Source organism: Dendronephthya gigantea, unplaced genomic scaffold, assembly GCF_004324835.1.
Source record: "Dendronephthya gigantea isolate DGI-Jeju-01 unplaced genomic scaffold, DenGig_1.0 000092F, whole genome shotgun sequence".
Taxonomy (NCBI): domain Eukaryota; kingdom Metazoa; phylum Cnidaria; class Anthozoa; order Malacalcyonacea; family Nephtheidae; genus Dendronephthya; species Dendronephthya gigantea.
In genome coordinates this window covers 829,969-853,825 of record NW_021163102.1, presented here as the reverse complement: position 1 = coordinate 853,825, position 23,857 = coordinate 829,969, and the positions used below count along the sequence as shown (strand labels likewise).

The 23,857-nt window shown below is 37.4% G+C and overlaps 2 protein-coding genes and 1 long non-coding RNA gene across 3 annotated transcripts; 1 reads left to right on the top strand and 2 right to left on the bottom strand.

Moving 5' to 3' along the window:
• Positions 1-833: 833 nt before the first annotated feature.
• On the top strand, positions 834-9,137 carry LOC114533551 (contactin-5-like). The gene is made up of 10 exons (XM_028555083.1): positions 834-974; positions 2,871-2,936; positions 3,922-4,200; positions 4,678-5,010; positions 5,571-5,676; positions 5,973-6,190; positions 6,759-6,900; positions 7,317-7,450; positions 8,162-8,490; positions 8,830-9,137. Exons 2-10 carry the CDS (start codon positions 2,885-2,887, stop codon positions 9,067-9,069), a joined length of 1,833 nt encoding a protein of 610 aa, XP_028410884.1. The 5' UTR covers positions 834-974; positions 2,871-2,884; the 3' UTR covers positions 9,070-9,137.
• Positions 9,138-9,460: 323 nt separating this feature from the next.
• Positions 9,461-17,340, bottom strand: LOC114533503 (contactin-4-like). Its single transcript, XM_028555032.1, has 14 exons — positions 17,077-17,340; positions 16,829-16,931; positions 16,500-16,708; positions 16,282-16,420; positions 15,637-15,767; positions 15,337-15,519; positions 14,738-14,911; positions 14,183-14,310; positions 13,505-13,595; positions 12,164-12,478; positions 11,679-11,996; positions 11,423-11,551; positions 11,238-11,331; positions 9,461-11,009 (listed from the first exon to the last, which is right to left on the bottom strand). Exons 1-14 carry the CDS (start codon positions 17,285-17,287, stop codon positions 10,901-10,903), a joined length of 2,334 nt encoding a protein of 777 aa, XP_028410833.1. The 5' UTR covers positions 17,288-17,340; the 3' UTR covers positions 9,461-10,900.
• A 9-nt stretch (positions 17,341-17,349) lies between these two features.
• On the bottom strand, positions 17,350-23,153 carry LOC114533502. Its single transcript, XR_003688066.1, has 6 exons — positions 22,791-23,153; positions 21,822-21,897; positions 21,017-21,112; positions 19,382-19,466; positions 17,826-18,113; positions 17,350-17,411 (listed from the first exon to the last, which is right to left on the bottom strand). It is a non-coding gene; the product is annotated as an uncharacterized LOC114533502 (long non-coding RNA).
• Between the last annotated feature and the right edge of the window lie 704 nt (positions 23,154-23,857).

Below are 23,857 nucleotides of genomic sequence, written 5' to 3'. Positions count from 1 at the left end.
AATAGTGTTTGTACTACAGGTACAGAATGGAAATTACATGCAGTAGTTTTTTCTTACAGTTCTGAATGAATTTGAGTTTATCCATTGCAGATATGCATGTGTTATATATTTAAAACATGGCCAGAAAATTCGGACATAATTAACATTCTACTTCCGCTTAAATTTGCATATGGTGTCAAAATAAAGCTTCGTGAGCTTATAGTAAACTGTTATGTACACAGTACTAAACGCTAAAAATACACCTTTAGGTAGGTCGATTATAATTTGCCTTAATTTCTCGTTGCAGAGCAAGTTAATCTTAATATTTTTATATAGTATTTCAAAATGTTTTATCAGTATTCGTCCTGCATTTTCAAAACAAAGTTTTGGTCATTGATCACGTTGAATACCATATAAAACGAAAACCGTAATAGCGTAGAAATAAAATAAAAATGCAGAGCCGACATAAGCCTTTACCAGCAAAATATTACTTCAGGATCTTTAATATGACACGAATCGCAAGAAACAACCAGGGCAAATTGCAAAGATGCAATGATTTTCTTAAATTTTGCGAAATTTAAGAATGCGCAATATGATTTATAGTTCTGCAAACGAATAATATTTGAACAGATATGCAAATTTGCTACGGCAATCTGCATATTCCATGTCCGCAATTTCTGGCCATGACCCAATGCAGAAAAGGACATGAAAACAACTTGATTCCTTGCATGACCAGGTGTTATATTGCTATTCCCCTTTGAGTAATTGCTCGCGCACGTCATCTGAAAACCGAGATCAACCAATCAGAGAGATGAATTAGTCATCGCAACGTGACAGCTGAAATCTTTCATTGAACTGTTTCCATCACAGCAAACTTGTTTGACACCGACCTGTAGCAAAAGATCTTCAACAAGAAATAAGCAAACCTGGAAGTTATACTGACAACAACGGAACATACAACACCAAAACGTGCTGTCCTAAGAAATACGATCCAGGTATGGTACAGGCTGCTGATGTATATTTTTATTTTTAAAAAATTCAAAGTAAAGGTCGATGGTATCACATGCACATGACGCAGATTACGACGAAAGCGATAGTATGCGCGCATTTTATAATAAAGCGCAATCATTCTGAGAAATTGAGTGCGTGCGTGCAAATGACTTTGCGCTAGAGTGAAATGATCAACAACTTTCATACACTGAAACTCGTTCGTTACTCTGCTTAGAACAGGAATTCCTATGGTCACAATTCTTTTGAGAAATGCTTGACGGCAAGCACGAGATCTAGCCCGATTTTAAACAGCAATGATGCTCTTCAGTCCCAAAAATATACGCTTGCAAATGAACCTCGATAAACAGCTTGATTTTGTTGCCAAGAGTATGACAGTTACAGTGTGTCTACACAACAACACCTTCCATAATCTGTTAAGTTGGTTATTAAAAAAATTTAAAATGCATCCTGATGCCTAAAATGATGAAGGTCCATTGATCAGACAGAAATGTCCAGTGTAGGTTTTAACCAGATGTATTTTTGTACGTCTTCAACAAGAAGGTATTAATCGTTGCAAGACGAGCACATATTGTTCATCAATCATTTCATAATTATTGAGATGATTCTGAAATTCGATATTCTGCAAAAGCGATGCATTTTCCATCCTACGCCGAAAAAACCTTTAATTTGAATCGCATATACAAGCTGTCTAAAGTTCAAGGCGGCACTCACCAGAAAAGCCCTGGCCCGAACGTCTCCCACATATAACAAAGATCATTAGATCAATGATTGAGGTAAAATGAGAAATTAAAAAATATTTTCGGTCGATGTTTTAAAAAATACCACCGTTCTCTCCTTGCACATTTGTTTTCTCTGTAATCAACACAGCAGGATGTGCATGCACGCACAGCTAAAACTACCATCCATGCTTCTCTGTTTACTGTTTGTTATTAGAACTCTTTTCTGACTTTTCTCGAATGGTCTGGATGCATCTACTTTTAATTAATTATTTATTCAAATTATCAACATATATAGAGCAGTAAATAAGACTTAGAGAGTAGAGACTAATCTAAAAACAAACGTTTGACGCAGCGCTTAATCAGTTGCTTTTTTCAACCCCATTCTCATTGATATCATCGACTGTCAGCGATGGCTATTGTTTGTGATCACTCGAGAATACATTCCTTTGGTATTTTGTATAAGTTTTCTTCGTTATCAGCCACCAACAATGCACTATCGATGACCATGCATTGGGAATCAGGCTAAAACGTACTTTTTTGCTATGTACCTACATCGGCTATAGCAGCTGTAGCTATAGCCTCAGCAATGACAGGCTCTGTATAGCCTTGTTTTCATATGTCGCCGACGTCGGCAAAGTATTATTGTCGTTGATTATTGATAAGTGAAATCTTTTGTCTTTCTGAAATCATTTTCTCCTTGGATGATTACAGACAATAAGTCGTCGACAGGTCGGCGTCATATGGAAACCAGAAACCAGTGTACGCGAAAAAATTGACAAGATTTCCTTGACAAGGAGCCTTGTTAGTTGTTCAAAAGCTAGTCATACCAGCTTTTCAACAAGTAAAAATACTCGTGTCCAGGAATTGCGCAGTAGGGAACAGCGCAACAATCTTCGAGCCAATCGAGCGGGTTTTTGAAGTTTTCTCATTTCTGTTTGCTTTGAGACTCGGTCGTATACTCATTTTATCATGTTTTCTCATACTGTCGTAAAATATAGTCATATTATCGTAAAACTTGTCGTGCGTACACACAAAAGCAAGGAAAACTTGTCAACGAAAACTTGCCCGTCATACACACCAGCAAGTGAACTGGTCAAGAAAATTGGTCAAGAAAATTTGTTAATTTGGCTTAATAGTTTATTTTATTTTTACTTTGTTAAGGTAATTAAAGATACATGATGGCATTTGTGATACATATTATGCTGTTTTGCTTGACATATATACAAGGTATCTATATATATCACGTTGGTCATATTCGGCAAATTTTCTCCCGGTAAAGAGGGCTCAGTTTTCCAGCGGTCTTCGCATGAAAAATTAGAAGCTTTTCGTTTTACGCCTTGCTCTCAATTTTGTGTAAGTTGTCCGCTGACAATATGAGCCTGCACGAGTGGGAGAAACTTAGCTAAGTTGGACCAGCGTGTATTGGCTGTAAAGACATAAATCATTCCTCTCTGCAGTGTTAAAAATTCAACTGTTTTGTCTGTGGTAATGTATAGGTGAAGGGGGAAATTGAAATTCAACCATTCTGGCGCTATATATAATTCAGCTGAGTCATTTGTCTCTTGATTGTTATATTTTCGAATGTTTACCCTGCATACTGTGCCCTCTTACTAATGTTAACAGTGACGTACCTATAGAAGTTAGAACGTGAAATAGCTTGCAATAGTAATCCGTCGGACAGAACTGAATATATGAATAAGCACCCCCGATTATCTTTCTAATTACGCTCCTGCTTACTATAAAATGATCAAATCACTCATACATGTACATTGTAAAACTAAATGACGGTTCATGTGTCTTTGCTCGTAAATAGAAAATAGTTTTAAGAAATAACAATCGTTTATCACTATTTTCCTCCAATGTTAGTAGACTAGGGTGCAGCCGCTAAATTTAAAGATAATAGGACATAATACTTATATGAATTTCTTCACCTTATATACAGACACTTATGCGTTTTCATTCACAAGAATATGTAATAGTTCATTATAGGGGTTGTTAAATCCCATCTCCCCGACATTTCTGCCGCTTCACTTGTGTCTATCATCTTCAGTTTAATATCCACTTTCAATTTTTGCGATTTCTGTTTGTCATTATTTTGTCTTCCAAGACACTTCTATTCTTCTGCGACCATTTCTTAATCATGAGTGAATGATGAATCGCCCCTCAGTTTTCATTATATTACATTATTACTCTCATTTTGTTGCTAATGTAGCTGCACCACCAAGACTGAGCGAGGAAACTCCAAAACACTACACAGGTTTTGCGGACAATTTCCAGAAATTGAAATGCTACATCGAAGGCGGGGAAAAATATGAGTGGTTTCACAATGGAACAAAGATTCCATCATCTTCATCCATGTATTACATGTATAAAGACCAACTATTTATCATGGAAACCCCGGCCAGTAATAAATATCAAGGGATATATCAATGTACAGCATCTAATGACTATGGAACAATTCAGGGGCCGAAAATTAAAGTATATTTTTCAAGTACGTGAGTATAAACCTATCTAGAATAACACTGAAAATATTGCACCAATTGCAGCATATCAAATTAGCTCAAATTGGCCAAATACGTCCACATATAGCTAATGTCAAAAAATGTAAAAAGCTGTCCGCAAATAGCATGTATTAATCGCAGTTTAGATTAGATTAAATCAGTTTAGATATATTTGTAAGACTTGTAAACCAAGGACTTCAGTCCTGGTTCGCTAAAAACAAGTATTAAAACAAGTATACGAACTCGGTATAGTTTAAGCTGCGAGGAACATTAAACGTATTACATACATCCAAAAAAGGAGCTTAACATTGTTCGCATGTGCGGCGAGGCTTTGTTACAAGGAATCACATGAAGATTATTCTACAGTGCAGTGGCTTGCTTTTTTTGCAGTAAAAACTGCCTCCCCAAAAAGTAAGGTGACAGATAAAAAATCGATGTAAAATGAGTTTATGTTTATACTCTTTTAGTTGTTGGCAGATTTCTGAGGAACGACGAAGAAGTTGAGGTGAAAGAGGTTACAGTAGGAAAGGACCTCGCCCTAACCTGCCCCCCTCGAACCTTGTCACGCAACGTTTTCTATCATTGGGGAGGCCAACGGGGTGTTACCGGCGCGTGGTTTCTCCCACAAGCAAAACATTATATGATTATGAACGACGGTACACTGTTGTTCGCTCATGTAAAAAATGAGGATCTCGAATACTTCAATGTCGTGAAAAATGGCGTTAGCTGTAGCATCGAGTCCAAGGGGAAGAGCAAGCGGTTTGCGTTTTCGCAACGGTTTCTTCTAAGTGGGGTTGGAGGTGCGAAATTCAATCAATTCGACTAGCCGCAGTGTTGTTCAAGCCTGCATGCATACACTATAGACTCTAGAGTCTGATCATCCATTTCGACGTGTCAATTTAGTAGATCAGAACGAATCCGAACGATTCCTTTCTCTATATTTAATGTATTTTCCTAGAAGAAGAGTTTACAATGACCGCAAAATCTGTTTCAAAGTTGAAGTTAAGAAAAGCTATGTCACATATTACCCTGCGTATACACTCGTATATTTAATGGTGTGAAACTTGTAAGGTAGAGTTCGTTGTTTTATAAGCGGACCAGTGGTAGAATTGGCGAAGTCGTCACTCACAGCCTATAAGGCAGTTTGCAACCAATCTATCGAAGTGTTTATACAATTATACAAGTTAACCATTCTATCGAAGTGTTTAGATGGATAACGCAGGAACAATAACTGCATTCACACCCACTCTCAAGCAGCACAGTGTTTCTTCTCATTGGTGCATGGTCTAATACTTAAACCGTTAAGATACATATAGATTGAAGTATACAATATATGGAACTATATTTTTTTGTTTTTTAGAAGAAAATAGGACACCATTTGGACCAACAATAAAAGCAGCCGAAGAAGATCGAGAAATAGCCAAGGGAGCGCCTTTTGTGGTTTTCCGATGTGGAGCAGTGGGTCTGTAAGTTTACAAAATTTTAAAATTTACCAGAAACTAAGTAGTTACTTACAAGCAAATACAGAGAGAAAATAAATTTTTATCTAGCTTAGATATTTAAATGCCATTCAACGTGTCATATTTTTTCTGCATGGTCTATTGATAGTACACACTATTTGAAGACACCACGCTATTTATATATTTCCATATATTACCTAATATATATTGTGTCTCACCATAACAACTTGAAAACTGAAACAACCATGGTATAAAACGTAAATGGAAATTATATAAACTAACGATCCAGAATTCGTTATTAGGCCCACACCGGAATATTCGTGGACATTCACTGGGCTGGATGGTGTCGAGACTCAAATCACTGACGATGAAGATGGCTACCAGCTTCGAGATTATAACCACGTGCTAACGATAATATCAGTCGAGACGAAACACGACGGCTGGTATAAGTGTAGAGTTAATAGTAACTATAGTGGGCAAGAACATTACGATGAAAAAATAGCAAGACTTTCAGTTAAAGGTTTGAAGAATTTATCAGTTTACTTTCTGCTGCATGGTCTTAAGCCAGGTTTACGCCAGAATATTTTGTAATTAAATATTCCCCCTCCTCATGTATTATCGCGTTGGTTCCTGTACGGGCCTGAACCTATTGGCCCAGCTCGAACCTCTCTCGATAAATTGAATTGAACAACTCTAAGGTCTTGTTTATATGAGAGGCAGGACGGGACGTTTGCCGGGACGGGACAGTGACCGGGATCTCGCCTTGTATATGTTTGTATATCTTTCGTGCGGTGTTTATATGAAAGCGGGGTGTTTTTTGTCATATAAACGCTTGATCTCGCTTAACCGGGACAATATTACGCTGACATTGCATTATTTGATCTATGTCACTGAACGATATAGTATCCTCGGGAGAAATGCAGTACCCGTTCCGGGTATTTCTGCGAGAAAACATCCCCTTTGAAAAACAATCATGTAAACGCGGGATAAAAAAATATCCCGTCCGGGCAAACGACCCGTCCCGTCTCTCATATAAACTAAAACTAGAGCCTAAAACACATTACTATCTCATTAACCGCCTTCTTCAGGAAAACCGAAATGGGGTGCAAACGGTACTCTATCGGACGCAACGGCTAACGAGGGCGTTAGATTTTTATGGTTGTGTAATGCTTATGGAAATCCCGATCCTACATATACGTGGTTCAAGGAAGGACGTAAATTACCTGAATCGTAAGTTAATCCTTTCATGAGGCATGAGCTGTATTGTAAAAACACTAAACTATGCAACCTGTCGTCGAAATTCCAGTAAAATCGAAAGTCTGCATTGTTGTGTGAATATATTTAGTACTTTTTAACCATCACATCAAGTATTCAAGTATTGTTAGTTTATCGCAATTCAACTAGCCCATATTCTCCACATGGGTGAAAAAGGCTTCAGTGGTTAAAAATGACAGTTGATTAGCTCGACAAATCTCCGTATAAAATCTTCAATGTTGGAAATGATAAATTGTAACCATAGAGCGAAGACAAGCAACAACATTACTGCATGTGCATGATTCAGTGCATCGTGCACTACCTCATGAACTTCATCTACTATCAACTACCTTATGATCTTACATTACATCTCATCATTGATGCATTTTCAGGGATGAATATGATATTCAAGATGGTGTGATTACTTTTAAGTCCATATCAAAAGACGATGAAGGAGTGTACCAATGTGTGGCTGCAAATAATTTTGGTGAAATAACGTCATCCGCGACATTGAAAGTGAAAGCAGGTATACGTTAAGTTCTAGAGGTTGAAAGGGTCTTAATTTTGAGTGGAATTATACACACTTCAAATTCAAGCTAGGAACAGTTGATGTAAAAATGAGTCAACTATCGGTCCTCCGGCAGGAATCGAACCTACGCTTTTGCGATGCCGGTGCAATGCTCTTGCCATCGGCATCGCAAAAGCGTAGGTTCGATTCCTGCTGGAGGACCGATAGTTGACTCATTTTTCCATCAACTGTTTCTGGCTTGAATTTGAAGTGTGTATTACATCCACTCGAAATTTAAGACCCTTTCAACCTCTAGAATTTCCCTACATCGAATGAAGTGCCAAAAATCATAATATACGTTAAGCGTCTAACAATCAGACTCAATACAAATTTTCGATGATCATACAATTTTGCCTGGTAGTGTCGTCCACATGAATCGTTAGCAACTCGCAATTGCTTATCTAATGAGAACGAGTTTCTTAGGATAAAAAGCGTGTGTAACAGAAAAAGGGTGTGCCGGCTGAGCATAGTGAATGCTATAATTTACCATAAATACATTTTATGTCGATAATGACGGATGATGATGGAAGAATGTCTTGATGTTATGTGAAGAGTGCGATTACGCAAATTGCGCTGCACACTGCACACTGCAGTGCAATTTCAAGTGTAATGGGACTGCTTTGCGAATCATGATGAATAATTGATAAAAATTCTGTTTTCCTCCTGCAGCGCCAACGACTTTACCTCCAACAACTCAACCTCGATGCGGTGTCTCGAAAATGAATCTAATGTTCTTAGTTGATGGTTCGGGCAGCGTTCCCTTAGCTACTTTCGAAGAATTCAAAAAATTCATGGCACTCTTGGTTGAAAAATTCGACATCGGTCCTGACACTACGCATGTTGGCGTTTTACAGTATTCAAGTGAGCCGCGGACAGGGCTGGAGTTTCATTTTAGTGAACATCAAACTTTAGCAGCGGTGAAAGATGCAATTTCTAAAGTGAAATATCATTATGGAGCGTATACTTTTGGCGGATATGCTATGAGATTAGCGCAGCAGGTAAGATGGAAAACACGAAGTTATTCTACGATCTTCAGTCACATGAGGATTTTCTGTGCATCTTTTTGTCAGCTTATGCATGGCAATGTCTTATCCCTGTCTCACAGAAATATCAAGCAGGGATGGCGCCCAAAGTAAGGGCGTAAGGATTAAGGTCACTTCAGCTCGACTGCATGTCACTGGCTCCTACGCTTTAGATAGCTGCTGGCAATGGTATAAAGTTTTTAACCTCAGAGTTGGGAAAAAGTTTTTTATGTGATAAAATAAATTTTGAAAACTCTGCTGTCTGTCGATGCCAGCAAGTACGTAGTTTGAACACATCCCTACTCTTTTTATTAGATTATAAACCACTACGACCGAACTGACGCAAAGAATGTCTGGGTTCTACTTATGGATAATGGATTGTGGGACAAAACTTTAGCTCGTAAAATCTCCAAAGCAATCCGTCAGTCAGGGACTAAAGTTATCGTTCTTGATACACAGAATATCATGCACGATATTGCTGACCAAGGGTTGGACTTTACGTCTGATAATTTCGAAGAGAACGTAGAGGAAGTTAGAAAAGAGATCTGTAAATAGATAAATGTATGAATCTTGAAGTATATCTTACAAAGAATTTTTACCAAATTTAATAAAATAGTTTTTTATGGATGAAATAATTTGATGTTGATTTTTTTTCTGCATGCATAAAAGAGTTTCCTCAAGTCTGAATTACATTAGGCTAGACCACACAATGACACAAACAAACGACTCGAAACTTGTTCATCTGAAATTTATGTGTCGTTGGAATGCTCTTTGCAGCTGAAGTTGAAGGAATAATGTTTTCAGTAAGATATAATAAATCCTGCACATGTGATGCAATGCGAAGCGTGTCTCATGTTACCAACGACGCACTAACCTCACGATGCACTAACCACAACAAACAGAAGATATATAAAGTTTGCCTTGTGAAGAAGCCAGTGCACCCCACGAAGACTTTTATTAAGACCTATAGACAGAATGGCTATTAAATAAAATATCAACAAATGAATATATTCGAACATTTTGACTATCAATTCGCTTTTGGTCTCAGTAAAGTCACCACCAATAATTATTCACCCAGCTCTTACCATGAGTTCAACTTTTGCATTTTTTCAGCGAAGTTTACGAAAAAATCCTCAAGAAGTGTTAAAAGAGATTCTCCAGCAAAGACAAAAAATCCCTTATCAAAAGTACTTTGGTACATGATCTGCAAACATGTTTCACTTCCCATAGTTTATACCTGTGACATCAGAAAATTGACTAAAAGCAGTTACACAAATTCTAGTTCATTAAATAAAAAATTTATACGCAAGTATAAATTTGCGGTTAATGGAGTAATATGTTCCAGAAGGTCCTATTTCACCCTACATATGGACCATCTCTGGCCTAGCTGTCATAGTTGTCGCATGCACTAATTTTAGCCTCAATAGAACAAAGCAATCTTTACCAGGCATGTTAATAGTTATAAAGTCCAAAATCTGAACGAACTCTGGCATCTTAGCATGTGAACAACGTATGCAAACTTGTGTTACGGCCAATCGAATCTCCCCTGGCGGTCTTTCCCTTCACATGGACTTGAACAATGCCCCCCTTTTTTCTGCAAGGATTTTGCCTGCTCCCCATGCATGCATTGGTCATTCGCAAGACCTCAGCCAATGCGTCCACAACGCCGGTCAAATATTTAAAGGTCTCTATCGAAAGGCAGTAATACATATATCTGCGTTTCAAAAGTAACTATAAACAAAAACTACAAAAATAAACCCCACCCACCTCCCCACAGCGAAGGACTGGCCGCTGTGGCCTCCGCATGTAAATATACTGATACGTTATGTTCGTTCATATGTTATCTCTAGATAGTCTATCGATATTCTTCTTGTAACTTGTAATGAATTGCAGTGATTAAACAATGGCAGGAAGTGCTGTCCTTCTGGACAACACCTCACCACGTGAAGTGCATTTGTACAGGTCATTTTGGTCGAAAACGCGACCTGATGACCTGACCTAGAGACTCGATGGGTCAGTCAGACAATATTTGAGTCGAGCTGACTGACCTGAACAGGGGTCCGCCTGTTCCCCTGTTACCTAGAGGTCCGCCTGTTCCTCTAGAAAAACCTATAGTTTTTGCATGCTCTGTCGGGTTTTGAGTGCCCTTACTGTCTCAGTATAACTAATGGTGGTCCCTAGATCATCAGGTCTCAACTCACTGAACAACATGCACAGAGCTGGCTCACACCCTCTGCATTTTAGAGGTCCTCCTGTTCCTCTAGGAAAAACTTCCTGCCCAAATTATATGCCACAAAAATGTCTCATTGTGTTGTTCCTTTACTAAGTTGCCAGACGTTCAAATCCTTATAAAGAATCTCAACATATAAACTACATTAATTGAGAGCTAATTGAGGATGTCTTTATTATATGCACCAATTAAAGAAGTCACGTCTTCGTCAAAACGATCTTCACAGTATTCATCTAAGCTATCACGACGTGGATCTTTGTTTAGGCTAAAAGGAAGAAATTGGAATAGTTGACTCTAAAGTAGCTAGAAATATAGGCTGTGACTAGACTCTGTTCTACGATGATCATGCGATAAAATACCTATCATGAATTTAGGCCTCGAACATTAATATTTCACTGAAAGGTCAAACACTATCTGGTTCTCAATGAATCCGAAAATCCGAGAATTCCGTTCACATTAGAACCATTTTTTAAAAAATCAGGTTTCAATATACCTTTGTGACGTTTGTGTATTTGGTTGATTTGTGTTATAATCAAGTTTCTCATCAACGTCCAAATTTGCACCTCTCGTTCTTTCGAGTTTGCCAACTATTGAAAAAATCTCACGCTTCATAAATGGTAATTTTGAAAAATTTTAAATTTTTTTATAAATCTTAAAAATCGATTCACATATACTGACCTGGATATTTCTCGCCCCTCTCCCTCGTTACAAATGAACTTATCAAAGCTATAAAAAGAATGACCAAAAGAAAACAAACAACAACCACAATCACCGTGAACCAGGAGCGTTTGTGGGGAACAGCTGATTCTACAAAATTACAAAAAAATATAAATCAAATGCGAAGATTGGGTAAATTAAGACAATTTTTTCTCTGGAAATGAGGCAGTCCTTTAAAAAATGTTTTCATGACTTCCAGAACCGAATTAGGCATTACCTGCTTGTACTGGTGCTCCTCCACAAATAATCAAACGTGTAGGTTCACTTGCATCGCTTTTGCCTATTTCATTAAACGCCAGCACGCGAAATCGGTATTTGGTCCAGGGCGAAAGACCTTTGATCGTTGTTTTATTCAACTTTGGATCTAACCGGTCGCTTTCATTTTTACGCCACTTCGTATCATTATTGGTGGCCATCTCTGCGATGAGGTATTTAGTTGAATTATAGTTGTTTCTCGCTGTACTCCACATTAACTTCGCAGAGAAGTTGCTGCAGTGTTCCTCGACTTCCACTTTGTCTGGTGCTTGAGGTGGAACTACCAGATAAAGAACGTAATGGAAGGATTTATTGATCTTTTAAAATTAATTGAGGACACGCTTTAAAAAGATTCAATTAAGTCTAGTGTCGAAATTTTTTTCTGTGGAAATAAGGCAATCCTTTAAAAAATGTTTTCATGACTTCCAAAACCGAGTTAAGCCTTACCTGCTTTTGCCGGTGCTCCACAAACAATCAAACGTGTAGGTTCACTTGGATCACTTTTGCCAATTTCATTAAACGCCCGCACGCGAAATCGGTAATTGGTCCAGGGGGAAAGACCTTTGATTGTTGTTTTATTCAACTTTGGATCAATCTGGTCGCTTTCATTTTTACGCCACTTGGTATCATTATTGGTAGCCATCTCTACGATGAGGTATTTAGTTGAATCATAGTTCTTTTTCCCTGTGCTCCACATTAACTTCGCAGATAAGTTGTTGCAATGTTCTTCGACTTCTACTTTGTCTGGTGCCTGAGGTGGACCTACCAGATACAGGACGTAATGGAAGGATTTATTGATCTTTTAAAATTAATTGAGGACACGCTTTAAAAAGATTTAATTAAGTCTAGTGTCGATATGACGACAACCTTCTGCTGCTTATTCATGATTGTCTGAAATCATCACGAGAAGAAAATGATTTCAGGGGGAAAAAATATTTTACTCATTTGTCCTCATTGACAAAAGACGTCAGGATCACATGAAAACCAGGCTTTAGACTTTAGTCATATGAAGTATAACGGAAGACGACCGATCTAGCGTTCTGAGCCCGACGAACTAAGCGCAGAGATCGCATAACAGGACATTACGCTACTTTAAACGCGACCCAACCTTTCTATCCTGTTCTCTCCCTATTTTAGCCCCCTATCCCGTTCTCTCCCTATTTTAGCCCCCCTATCCCGTTCTCTCTCTATTTTAATCCCCTATCCCGTTCTCACGCTATTTTAGCCCCCGCATCCCGCTCTCTCTCTATTTTAGTCCCACTATCCCGTCCTCTCCCTATTTTAGGCTCCCTATCCCGTTCTCTCCCTATTTCAGCCCCCTGTCCCGTTCTCTTCCTATTTTAGCCCCCCCCTACCCCGTTCTCTTCCTATTGTGGCCCCTCTATCCCGTTCTCTCCCTATTTTAGCCCCACTATACCGTTCTCTCCCTATTTTAGCCCCGTATGCCGTTCTCTCGCTATTTTAGTCTCTTATCCCGTTCTCTTCCTATTTTAGCCCCCTATCCCGTTCTCTCCCTAATTTAGCCCCGTATGCCGTTCTTTCGCTATTTTAGTCTCTTATCCCGTTCTCTCCCTATTTTAGCCCCCCTGTCCCATTTTCTTCCTGTTTTAGCCCCCCTATCCCGTTCTACAGTGACGTTAATACAGTTAGCAGGGTCGTAGCTAGAAGCATATTCATATTTTCGTCTTTTGGACGACTTATTTCTTTAGAAAGATATTGTTGCAAAGATGTTAGAAAGTTAGAGCATAATTACCCCGATGAAAAACTCTTCAGACACGTTTTACTGACCTCGTATAACAACTTTTGCCGAACTTCTTTTTTCAGCATAAGATGGTTGGTCAATGTATGCAATACACACATAAATTCCACTCTGACCAACCTGAAAACAAGGATATACCTTTATATGAGGAAAGCTGTATAATTCAGGTTACAAAAAGTAGTAACGTATCAATCACCGAAGATAACATCATATCGCATAAAAGTTGAAGTTAATACTCTCCAGCCGTTACATGCACATTTTGACTCAGGTACACACACGGAAAACCTTATTTGTGTTTAAATGTTACTTGTTAAAAATCCAATGAATGAAAAAAAATTTAATTGAATTTAGCGTTTGGTATAAGATTTCAATTAACTCTTTTTGCTAAATATTATTAAAATAAAGAGAAATAAAAGGTTTTCTTTGTGTGTTTTTGTTCGTATATACAGTGCCGTAGCTAGAAGCTTCATTTGGTGGGCGCATATTCCTATATTCGTCTTATGCCCGAATGATGTCTTTTGTATGCTATTGTTCCTATGGTATATAAACATGAATATATAAATACACCCCCCCCCCCTTCCAAATAAGCGGTCTAGCTACGACCCTGCGTATATGAAAACTTTGTAGAGCAAAGTTTTTTTTATTGATCATGCTTCAAAAATCGTATCTACGAACTTCTCGTGTTGTAAGCACTATTCTCTTTGTACCTGCGGATTACGCAAAACCAAGGAATGATTGTCACCAGACCAAACAATAGAATCATTAGGCTTAATATCTTGGTTATTGTGTTTCCACTTGTACTTCATTTTTTCTTTAGCGTGACTATCTCTATTACCTGGAATGATTGTAGATAAATATATAAATTAATATAATGTAGAATATGTACACAAATTCCTATGTATATCCTTTGATATTTAATTTCTTCACCATTTCTTTAGACTCAAACCGACCTCACCGACCTTTATTTATATAATTCACCGATAGCGACCCCATCTTTTATCATTTTTCGTGTTTTTCTAGTTTTTTGTAGCTGTTTTGCTTTTTACAAAACAATCTTTATATCGGATTTAGTCTCTCAACTGAAAGGTTTGGTCAATTCCATGTACTCATCCCAATTATTAATGTAGAAAAATGAGTTCCTTGAGTGAACGAAAAGTACGTATTTGTACATAAGTACATAAACTGCATATATATGGGTTATTAGCGACAGATGGAATCCCTTTAGCTCCAATAAGGAAAATAATCATAAAGAAATTTTGTACCTTTAGCTTCGCATTTTAATTTGACCGAGCCCCCCACTTTTGCGATGACATCCTGAGGTTTTGAGATAAAGGTCATTTCACTCATAACTTGAACATTTATCAGTTTAGTATCAACACCAAAATGATTCTCAGCTTTACACGTATAATTTCCCACATCTTGTTTTCTCACCGACTCTATCAGTATTGGAAAGGAGTAGATAAGAATATAATTGTTGACGTAACTTTTATAGCCAGGCTAAAATATCAGTCCGTAATAAGAACTTTTTTGTTTTAAGCGAGGATACCAATAAAACAGGAGAAACTAAGAAACGAACAAGAAGGAAAACTGGATCTTTGATGTTGCCATGCATACGACCCTGGTGTATGACTGTCTTACTATTTTACTATATCAAAATCAAACATCGATTTATGAAACTGTACTTTAAAATAGTCAAATAATTATTGTCAGTTTATGAATATCTGAAAGAAACGGTATAAGATTTATCTTTGTGAAATTTTTTACCGTCAAAATATTTCGATACGATCGCTAAAATCAAAGAAGTGCCCTTTCTTATTCATTTCATTCTTCTGCGTCAGTAGCGTTCTATGTTAATAGCTACCTATGACAAGATGTTCATTGTTAACCAGTGTATACCGCGAGAAAGAGAAATCTATCTTGACTCCATCTTTCTCCCACGTATTTTCAGCAGCAGGAGCAGCTTTAGCACGACATTTGATCGTCCCTTTCGCGCCCAGGAATAGTGTTGTCTTGCCAGTGTTCATGTCGAAGACAGGTTTCTCAGCTACATCAATAAATATAAGTTCAACAATTTTACACTTATCATGAAGATTTCTGAAGATTTGTCATCCTCAATGTCTGTATCATCACTATATATTTAGTTGACCAAGTAGCTACACACCTTGAACATCCAGATATGCAGTTTGATAAATATTATTCACGCCATTGTCAGCTACACATTGATACATTGCAGTATCATTTTTCTCCAATCTTGGAAAAGTTATTGTTCCTTCATCTATGTTATACTTTGCGCTAAATATTACAAAATAAACATTTTATCTATATACATATTAATTATTAAGTCTGTGGCACTGTGCATGGCAGTGACCGTTGCACACACTGAGCCGGTTCACGTCTTATATACGCTCACCACTCAAGTTTTATAAGGGATTCAGTGAACGACGTTTGGTCAGTGGCGTAGCCAGTCTGACGATTTTGTCCCACTATATGTAAATTTCGAGTTATTATAGTTATTCATGTCTTTAGAAATCTATTGTTTTCACAGTCAGTGAAAACCAAAATATTAGCATAGCGGGACAAATCGACAGGCTGGCTACGCTACTGCATTTGTTACAGCATGGAAAAAATAACTTTACCACTTGGTAGTAATAAAATGAACGGTCATTGCTTGATAAAAATGGTGCTTCGTGTTGTTTATAATATACGCTTTTCTAATAGTGTGGCATTATTACACCTTAATTTTTTACATGACTGCCACTATTTGTTCAATTAAATTAGGTTTGGGTTTGGATTGAATGTGCTGTACCTGCCATTGAGTTGAACACCATTTTTATACCATTGGTATGTTGGCACGGGGACACCTGTTGCATTGCATGTCCATGAATGACTGGAATAGATTGACGACTTCGCCGATTTAACGTCTTTAAAAACCCATTTAGGTTCAACTGTTGGTAAGAGAAGTAAAGTCTGGATTTTATATGTATTTGCTTATCAGCGAAGAAAATAAACGAGAATATATCTGACCTTTAAACGTCAAAGAACCCGCGACAGTATCACTGTTGTTTCCAATCGTTGCTGTACAGAAATATTGGCCTGAATGCTTTTCTTTTGCAGAAAGCAAAACAAGAAATCTTGCGTCACCGCCTGAAAATATAAAGTTATCTCTGCCATTTTTGATTGCATGTTCTTTCCCGTCAACACCAATTCTCCTCCACGAATACGATGGTGTTGGTCTAGGGACATAAAAAAGAAAAAGAAAAAATCGTCTTTAACTTGGATATAGTTTTATTTATTTAAAATTTTAGCGACGGCAAGGTTCTTATTTTCAATAAAGAACTCCAGCTCACATATACCTTCCAGTGGCTGCACATTTCATGGATATTGTGTTTCCCTCTTGAAATGGTTTGTTCCGAGGTAGGCTAGTCACAATTTTTGGCCCAAACGTTGTCATGTTTCCTGCAGAAAGACTGATTAATTTAGCCTCTTTATGTTTAGGGTTATACTGCAGTATATTACATGGCACAGAGTAATATATGCAGCCAGTAAACCTCCAGTAGTAATACAACAAATAAGAAGAAAACAATTTAATAGGTTCACTTACTCTTAACTGTGTTTAACACTGTCTTTACCTTCGTAGCCCATCCAAATCGATGAACAACACTACCAACTACTGCTTCCATGCCGCATACCCACTTATGTTTATTGAAATATTTCACATCTTTTTCAGTAAGATGTGAGTAGAACAATGTTCCATCATCCAAAACTATATAGTTTGGTTCGATTCTTATAAACTTTGTTCCTTCTCTCGACATTCTGCCCCATTTATAAAACTCGTGTGATCCAAGTTCATGCTTTGGACATTTGATGAAATTTTCTGACCGACGATGACATTCACTGTCCGGGTGGTAGGAAGGTTTGGGTCAAATTTCCCAAGATCTTGAAACACAATTTAGTTACAGAATGTACTTATACTGAGTATTAAAATTACAATTTGAGACAAAAGTGTAAGAACCACGTTTTTACAATTTTATTCCACCACTAAGAGCAGAATGGAGGGGGGGGGATTTTCAGTATATATCATTACACAGCACAATTCTACTTAAACCCGCTGTAAGAACAGAGAGCTATAGCGCCGCTCCTGATTTGTTTATTTGCAGAGATTCGAGGGCTGATTATGGGCATTTGAGTTTAAATTTTACCCAGTAAAAATTTCATTACCACATGACCTGTATCGGTCTGAGAAATCACGGTGTGCTAATGTGGCTTTGACTAAAACAAATATAGAGCTATACATTTTGCATTACTCTGTCTTTTAAACTCTACAATGATATAAATACAGAAGCTGCTTACAAGTAAACTCAACTTTAATTTTCCTTCCTTTGATTGTTCCAGCATCGGTTGTCATAACAAACTGGTAAATACCAGCATTTTTCTTGCTCTGACTATCTGCTGTCAATATTCTTGAGTCAAATGAAAGAAATGGTGGTTCACTATCCTTTGTTATTCTGTTGTCATCTTTTAGCCAGTAGTACTTTGCATCCAGGACAGTGTTTGTTTTTACTATTAAGTTTTTAAAGTCATCTGAGAAGCCAACGAAGTCTTCGGGATCATTCAAAATTTCGGGAACTAGATCTTGTCCTTAGAAAATGACAGACCGGCGTGTTATGTTCCGGACATGCAGCGCGAAGGGCACTAGGATTGCATGCTTCATTTCTGTTAACCTTGGCAAGACATATATTCAACAATTTTACCATAAGCTATGAGTTGTATATGAGCTGGGGCTAATTGTATAAAAGAATAGTTAACTTTTCACTGTAGTTAAGGACAGAGTTTGCCAACCAGAGTCGTGTATTTCTGAGTTAACTAGGATTTAACTATGCAAAATATAGTTAAAGAGTTTTATACAACCGGCTCCTTATAGCCATCGAGGCGAAGCCGTTCTTAAGCACGTTGCTTAGTTTCATTTTAAAGCGATGTGTTCAACCTAGGCGCCAAAAAAGTGACAAGCACCAAAGTCAGGTACTCTGTCTGAACCGCAGCCTAATGCAGCCAGATCTTCATAATAATAATAATAATAATATTAATAGGCAAACTCGGATTGAATTCTCCTGACAAATTCTCCCTGTATTGCTTGCTGATTTCACAATAATATAAACAGCGGATACGGTAGCGCAGCTTATCAAATTCAAAAATATCAAAGTGCGTAAGAGCTAATATAAGCATATATATAGTAAAATCTTACAATTGAAAATGAATGACAATGGTTATTTAACGTCTTACTTTTATCAACCATGCGCGAGGTCTTTAACCAAAAATATCGAACCGAGATATTCAGTGAGTTTAAGGCCCCGTTTACACTTTACCGGATTGCTTCCGGAGTGGATCAAATTTTGTAGCTATTGAAAGGCAGTAAAAAAATTGTCAGAGATCGAAATGAATGTACCAAATCTATAGCAAACTAATAAGCATTTGCAAACGAAGATATATCGTGACAAGCGATTCCGGACTTATCCGGTATAGTGTAAACGGGGCCCAAGATGCACTTGAGATGCACCAAATCTACGACGTGCACGTGAAGTAACACTGACGTTATTTCCACAGTTTCGCCTCAATAGGGCCGGATAAAATCATAGACGGCTGGTGGTAAACAACGTCAGAGCCGTGCGCAAAACAAATTTAAACTTCCTAACCCTAACCCTATTTTCATTTCATGCCTGCTTTCAGCATATTCTTTTAGATATTCTCTGTTTTTAATCTCGCCGACCATTTTAGGAAAACAGGAAATCACATTGCACCACGGTTCCATCTCAACGAAAGCGATGCTTGCCATTGTATAAAATTGTAAAATGCATGCGTTGATAACTAAAGCTCGGTCAATACCCCAGACTTATATACACGAGACTCACCAGCTACAATATAGACTAGTGTACACAGAGCCAACCAAATCATGGTTTGTTTTGCAAAATTGTAGAAAACTTGAGGAGTAGAGCTCTAAATCAATTATACATAAAATACTGGTCAGTTAAAGTACATACAAAGTTTGTATGTTGAATATATTTATTAGGAACTGCATGTAAAAAGTTGACAAATTTTACGACAATAGTTTCAAAGATATACCAATATAAAAACGACTTTTGACAATTGTGTCAGTTTGAAGTGTTTCGTGAGAGACGAACGTTTGAACCTTCTTAATGCACCGTACTGGTAGCTAGCTCAAAAATACATGGAAGTGAGGCTAATGTATCACGTCATTTCTTATTTTTCCAGCCTCATTCCCACGTTGTGCGAGCTTATATTACGATGTAAAGTTATAATGCTTGTTAAATACCAAATCACATTTTGGTAATAAGAATACTGAAACAAAAATCTTGTCAACTATAAACAATTCATTCGTGAAGGAAACATTAATGACACCGTTTAACCTGAAATCAATGTTACGCCGCGAAGAATCAATTGAATCAGCTGATGTATATAATATTACTTTTCAGTTCATGCAAATGTTTCGATGAAGTGCTTTAATCAAAATCTAAGACAGTTTTATAGTTGTTACATTACAAGGTCATGCAGTTAAACATCATTTTATGGTATGCTCTTAAATTAGCATAACATTTTTTAAACCATGGAGGATTTTAATTTTCCTCCACGTAAAAATGCCCCAACATAGCGTGTGAATGATTTCTGCACGTGCTAGCTCTGATCGATGAATATGGCCAGGTTCACACTGGCTCCTAAGAATCGGGGAGCCTCTTAGGAACTAATGTGAACGAGGCCTTACTTTTCGGTAGACAAAGCATTTTGCACACCAGCGACCTCAGACAAAGGGAATTCCAGATTCTTAGGACAAGTGTGAACTAGACTCATACTTCATGCAAGTTATAATATTTTTACTTTGTATATATTCTATACTCTACTCGTTCTTCATTTCCAAAAACATGCGCGTTAAATAATTATAGGGCGATACGAGAAGACGGAAATGATGGCGGATGTTTACCTGAAATAGATAGAATGCATGCATGGTCCGTCTTTGTTTCAGAACTCAGAAGCAGGCCGAACTTCTTAAAAGCCCGAAAGAGTAAATATACTCAGATTTATTCATCTAATCTATATTCAGACCTCCTCTTGTGCCAAACTTTATGTTAACGAGCTTTTGTTTAAATTCATTTGTTTCAGTAAAGTCTTTGTTTAAGTTTGACATCTGAATTTGACTCAGCACATGAAACGTTGGACGCCTGACCCATAATCTCTTGCCTTGTGTGATTTTAAAATACATTCTTAATTTCCTTTGTTATTATAGCATACTGTAGTCACACAAAGTAAGTTGACCAGCTTCCTCGGTTCTCATAATCGTAATCTATCGTACGATGTTTTTGTAGCCAGTGGCGCATAATATTCTTTTAGAAATTCACCTTCAGAGTACAAAAAATGTATCGTAGCTAGAGCATGCTGAGCATCGTACGAAGTATTACAACCATGCTTTCCATAAAAACAAGGCTTTAAAAGACATTATCTATGAATATAAGAATAAAATGTGTTTTACGTACCTTTTGAATGAAGTTCGTGCTAAACTATACAACTTTCATAAGTGACTGACGTTCAAAGGTCTGCGGTTTCTTTATGGTATAAACATTCTGTATATACTGTAAATATACAATTAACATATATAGTATGTGTAAATTACCATGGAGGAAGTCTTCGATATGACGTCATGATGGGTTGAGAATAAATTGTAAATGACATTTTTTGGGGAAAAAACGCATATTTAACTCTTCCTCTATTGTCGTAGAGATCCGTTGAGTCAATATTAGATAAACCTCACTCGTCGCCAAGTCTATGGCGCCAATAAACCCGAGTTGCACGATTGCAAAACCAGTTTATTAAAACACAGTGATTAAAAATAACTCTATATGCACTTTCAAGCTCAGATCGAGTTGTAATATTTAGAGTTAAGGCTGTTTTTTGCATATTCATACAGATGGCGATGCATCCATACACACGCAAGGCGAGTAAATCTTTCCAGATACCAGATACAGATAAGTAAAGTCTAATGACATCATATTCAGGTGGTTATTCAATGAATATGAAATCTACATGGTATCCCAAAGAAAAGTGACCATATAGAAATTATCCTGTATAATTTCAAGTCTGAGCCCTATGCTAAACCCCGAGATGCATGCAGACATCAGCTTCTTGAAATTAACTCCTACACTATAATATTCGACTTATATACAAGGAGCTCATGCATGCATGGTTCAACTGATAGAGGAAAAGTAATATAATCGTTGTAATGCAAACGACATAGTATAAATAGGATAAATCATGATAACACAAATATTGTAGAACACTTACCTTTGCAAATCAATACAGACTCGATATCGATCGATTATCCCGCTCTTCTCGGTCACCAAACGAAACAGCTGTAAGCCTGCATGCATATAATGATAAACAATAAACAGTTCGTTTATACAGCGTTCACATCAAACGGGATAAACTTTTGTTCATGGGGCGATTAGAAGAAAATTCGTGACAAACATTCCCATCGGCGGATCTCAGCGTTATGGTGGTTTTCAACTATAGTGATATGTTTTGCGCAAGACGATATTTTGTTTTTGTTTCAAAGCTCTCAGCTGTGAACATCTGGAAAAATTGTCCAAAGACAAAAGAATGAATTCGCTTTGCATGCACGAAAGATATCGCTGGTGGAAAACCAGCATTCAAAATAAATTATACTGCAGCAAATTCCAAATGTACATCCAAATATACATCTGAATAACATCAGAATATAATGATACTAATGGGTCTAAATTTCTAAAGACTATTTGGAATTTAAATCTGCTAGTATACTGATCAATCTGAATTGTTTAAATGTTCTAGTTTATTTTGACTAACTTAAAATAAGAGCTCAAAATATGAGCTGTTCTAGTTGATTTTGACTCTAAACCAGTCACTGCGAAGGCAGTTTTCCACTGGCACTGGACAGTTCTATATGCCGTGCATGAATCTATCGATAAAATCTTGAGCGATATTGTGCGACCGACGCATTATGACATGTTGGGATAACCAAATCCGGCATTTAGTGTGAAAGGTCTATATATTTACGTGCATAGATTTTATGTCAATTCACTCCAATATACACATGCACTAAGTAGAATTATTATCAAAGATTTACTGGGCATTTTTTGACTATACCTTATTACAGCTATATAGTATATACAAGCAAAAATTATTTCTAATAATAATAATAGATTCATATCAATACGAATCAATATTTGTATGTGTATTAAAATCAGGATTTAAGGACAAAGATGGTATACTTACAGAAATGCTATACATTCTTACTTTCTCTCTGAAATCATTTAAAGGAAAAAGGATAACGTGCATGATTAAACGGTCAGTTCACAAAACATAATATACTGTGAATGTTTTAAAGTTTGAAATCATTATCGACATCAACTCGGATCAACACTTCACTCTTTTGGCCGGACATCTGCTTTTGATGACTGTGGGAAAGCTGGAAGCGGTTCATCAGTTCATGTATTCTCGCATTTGTTCTTTTCAAAAGTAGATTTGATCAGATAATAAACCACATCTAGCTTGAGAAAATATCTAGGAAAATTTTCAGTTGTGTTGACAATTTTGAAATGCGCACTACAGCATATTTTAATCAATTCACGAGTATATAGCTAGTGTTCTAGCACAAGCGGCCTATTAAGAAATGCATTATTCATCACACACACACATGAAATGAATTTCATTGGTTCTTCTCGCACTAAAGCCAAGTTTACACTAGAAGCCTAGATCTGGCCTGGCCATGGTATCCGATAGCAAGATAATTGTCAAACATAATCAGGGCCTGTTTACATGGAGCCGAGTTACCCGGCTAACCGAGTTACTCGGCAGGACCGAGTTCTCGCCTGTTCTATATATTGTATGGATATCTCGGTTGACTGTTTATATGGCGCATCCGAGTAACTCGGCGTGACGAGTTCTCGGCAAACTGTGCCGGGTTCTCGGCAAGGCGAGTTACTCGGTTATACCATGTAAACACTTTGCAACGGGAAACTCGGCTAGGCGAGTAGAATATTCGCCAAACACGCATGCGCATTTACGTTTCATTTACCACCATTGTAAAAACCTTTTTGAAATTTCGCGCCCTACATACTAGGTACGTAATGTAATTACAATGTACCGTAACAAATGCCGAGTTACCCGGTTCCATATAAACACAGTACTGTTTTGTCCCGGCAAGGCGAGTAACTCGGTTACCCGGGTAACTCGGCTCCATGTAAACAGGCCCTCAGTGACAAAATACTTGGGAAAGACTCCAAACACGCCGAAAAGTGGTAACTACTAGCATCGATCCTATACAGATTATACTATTAGGT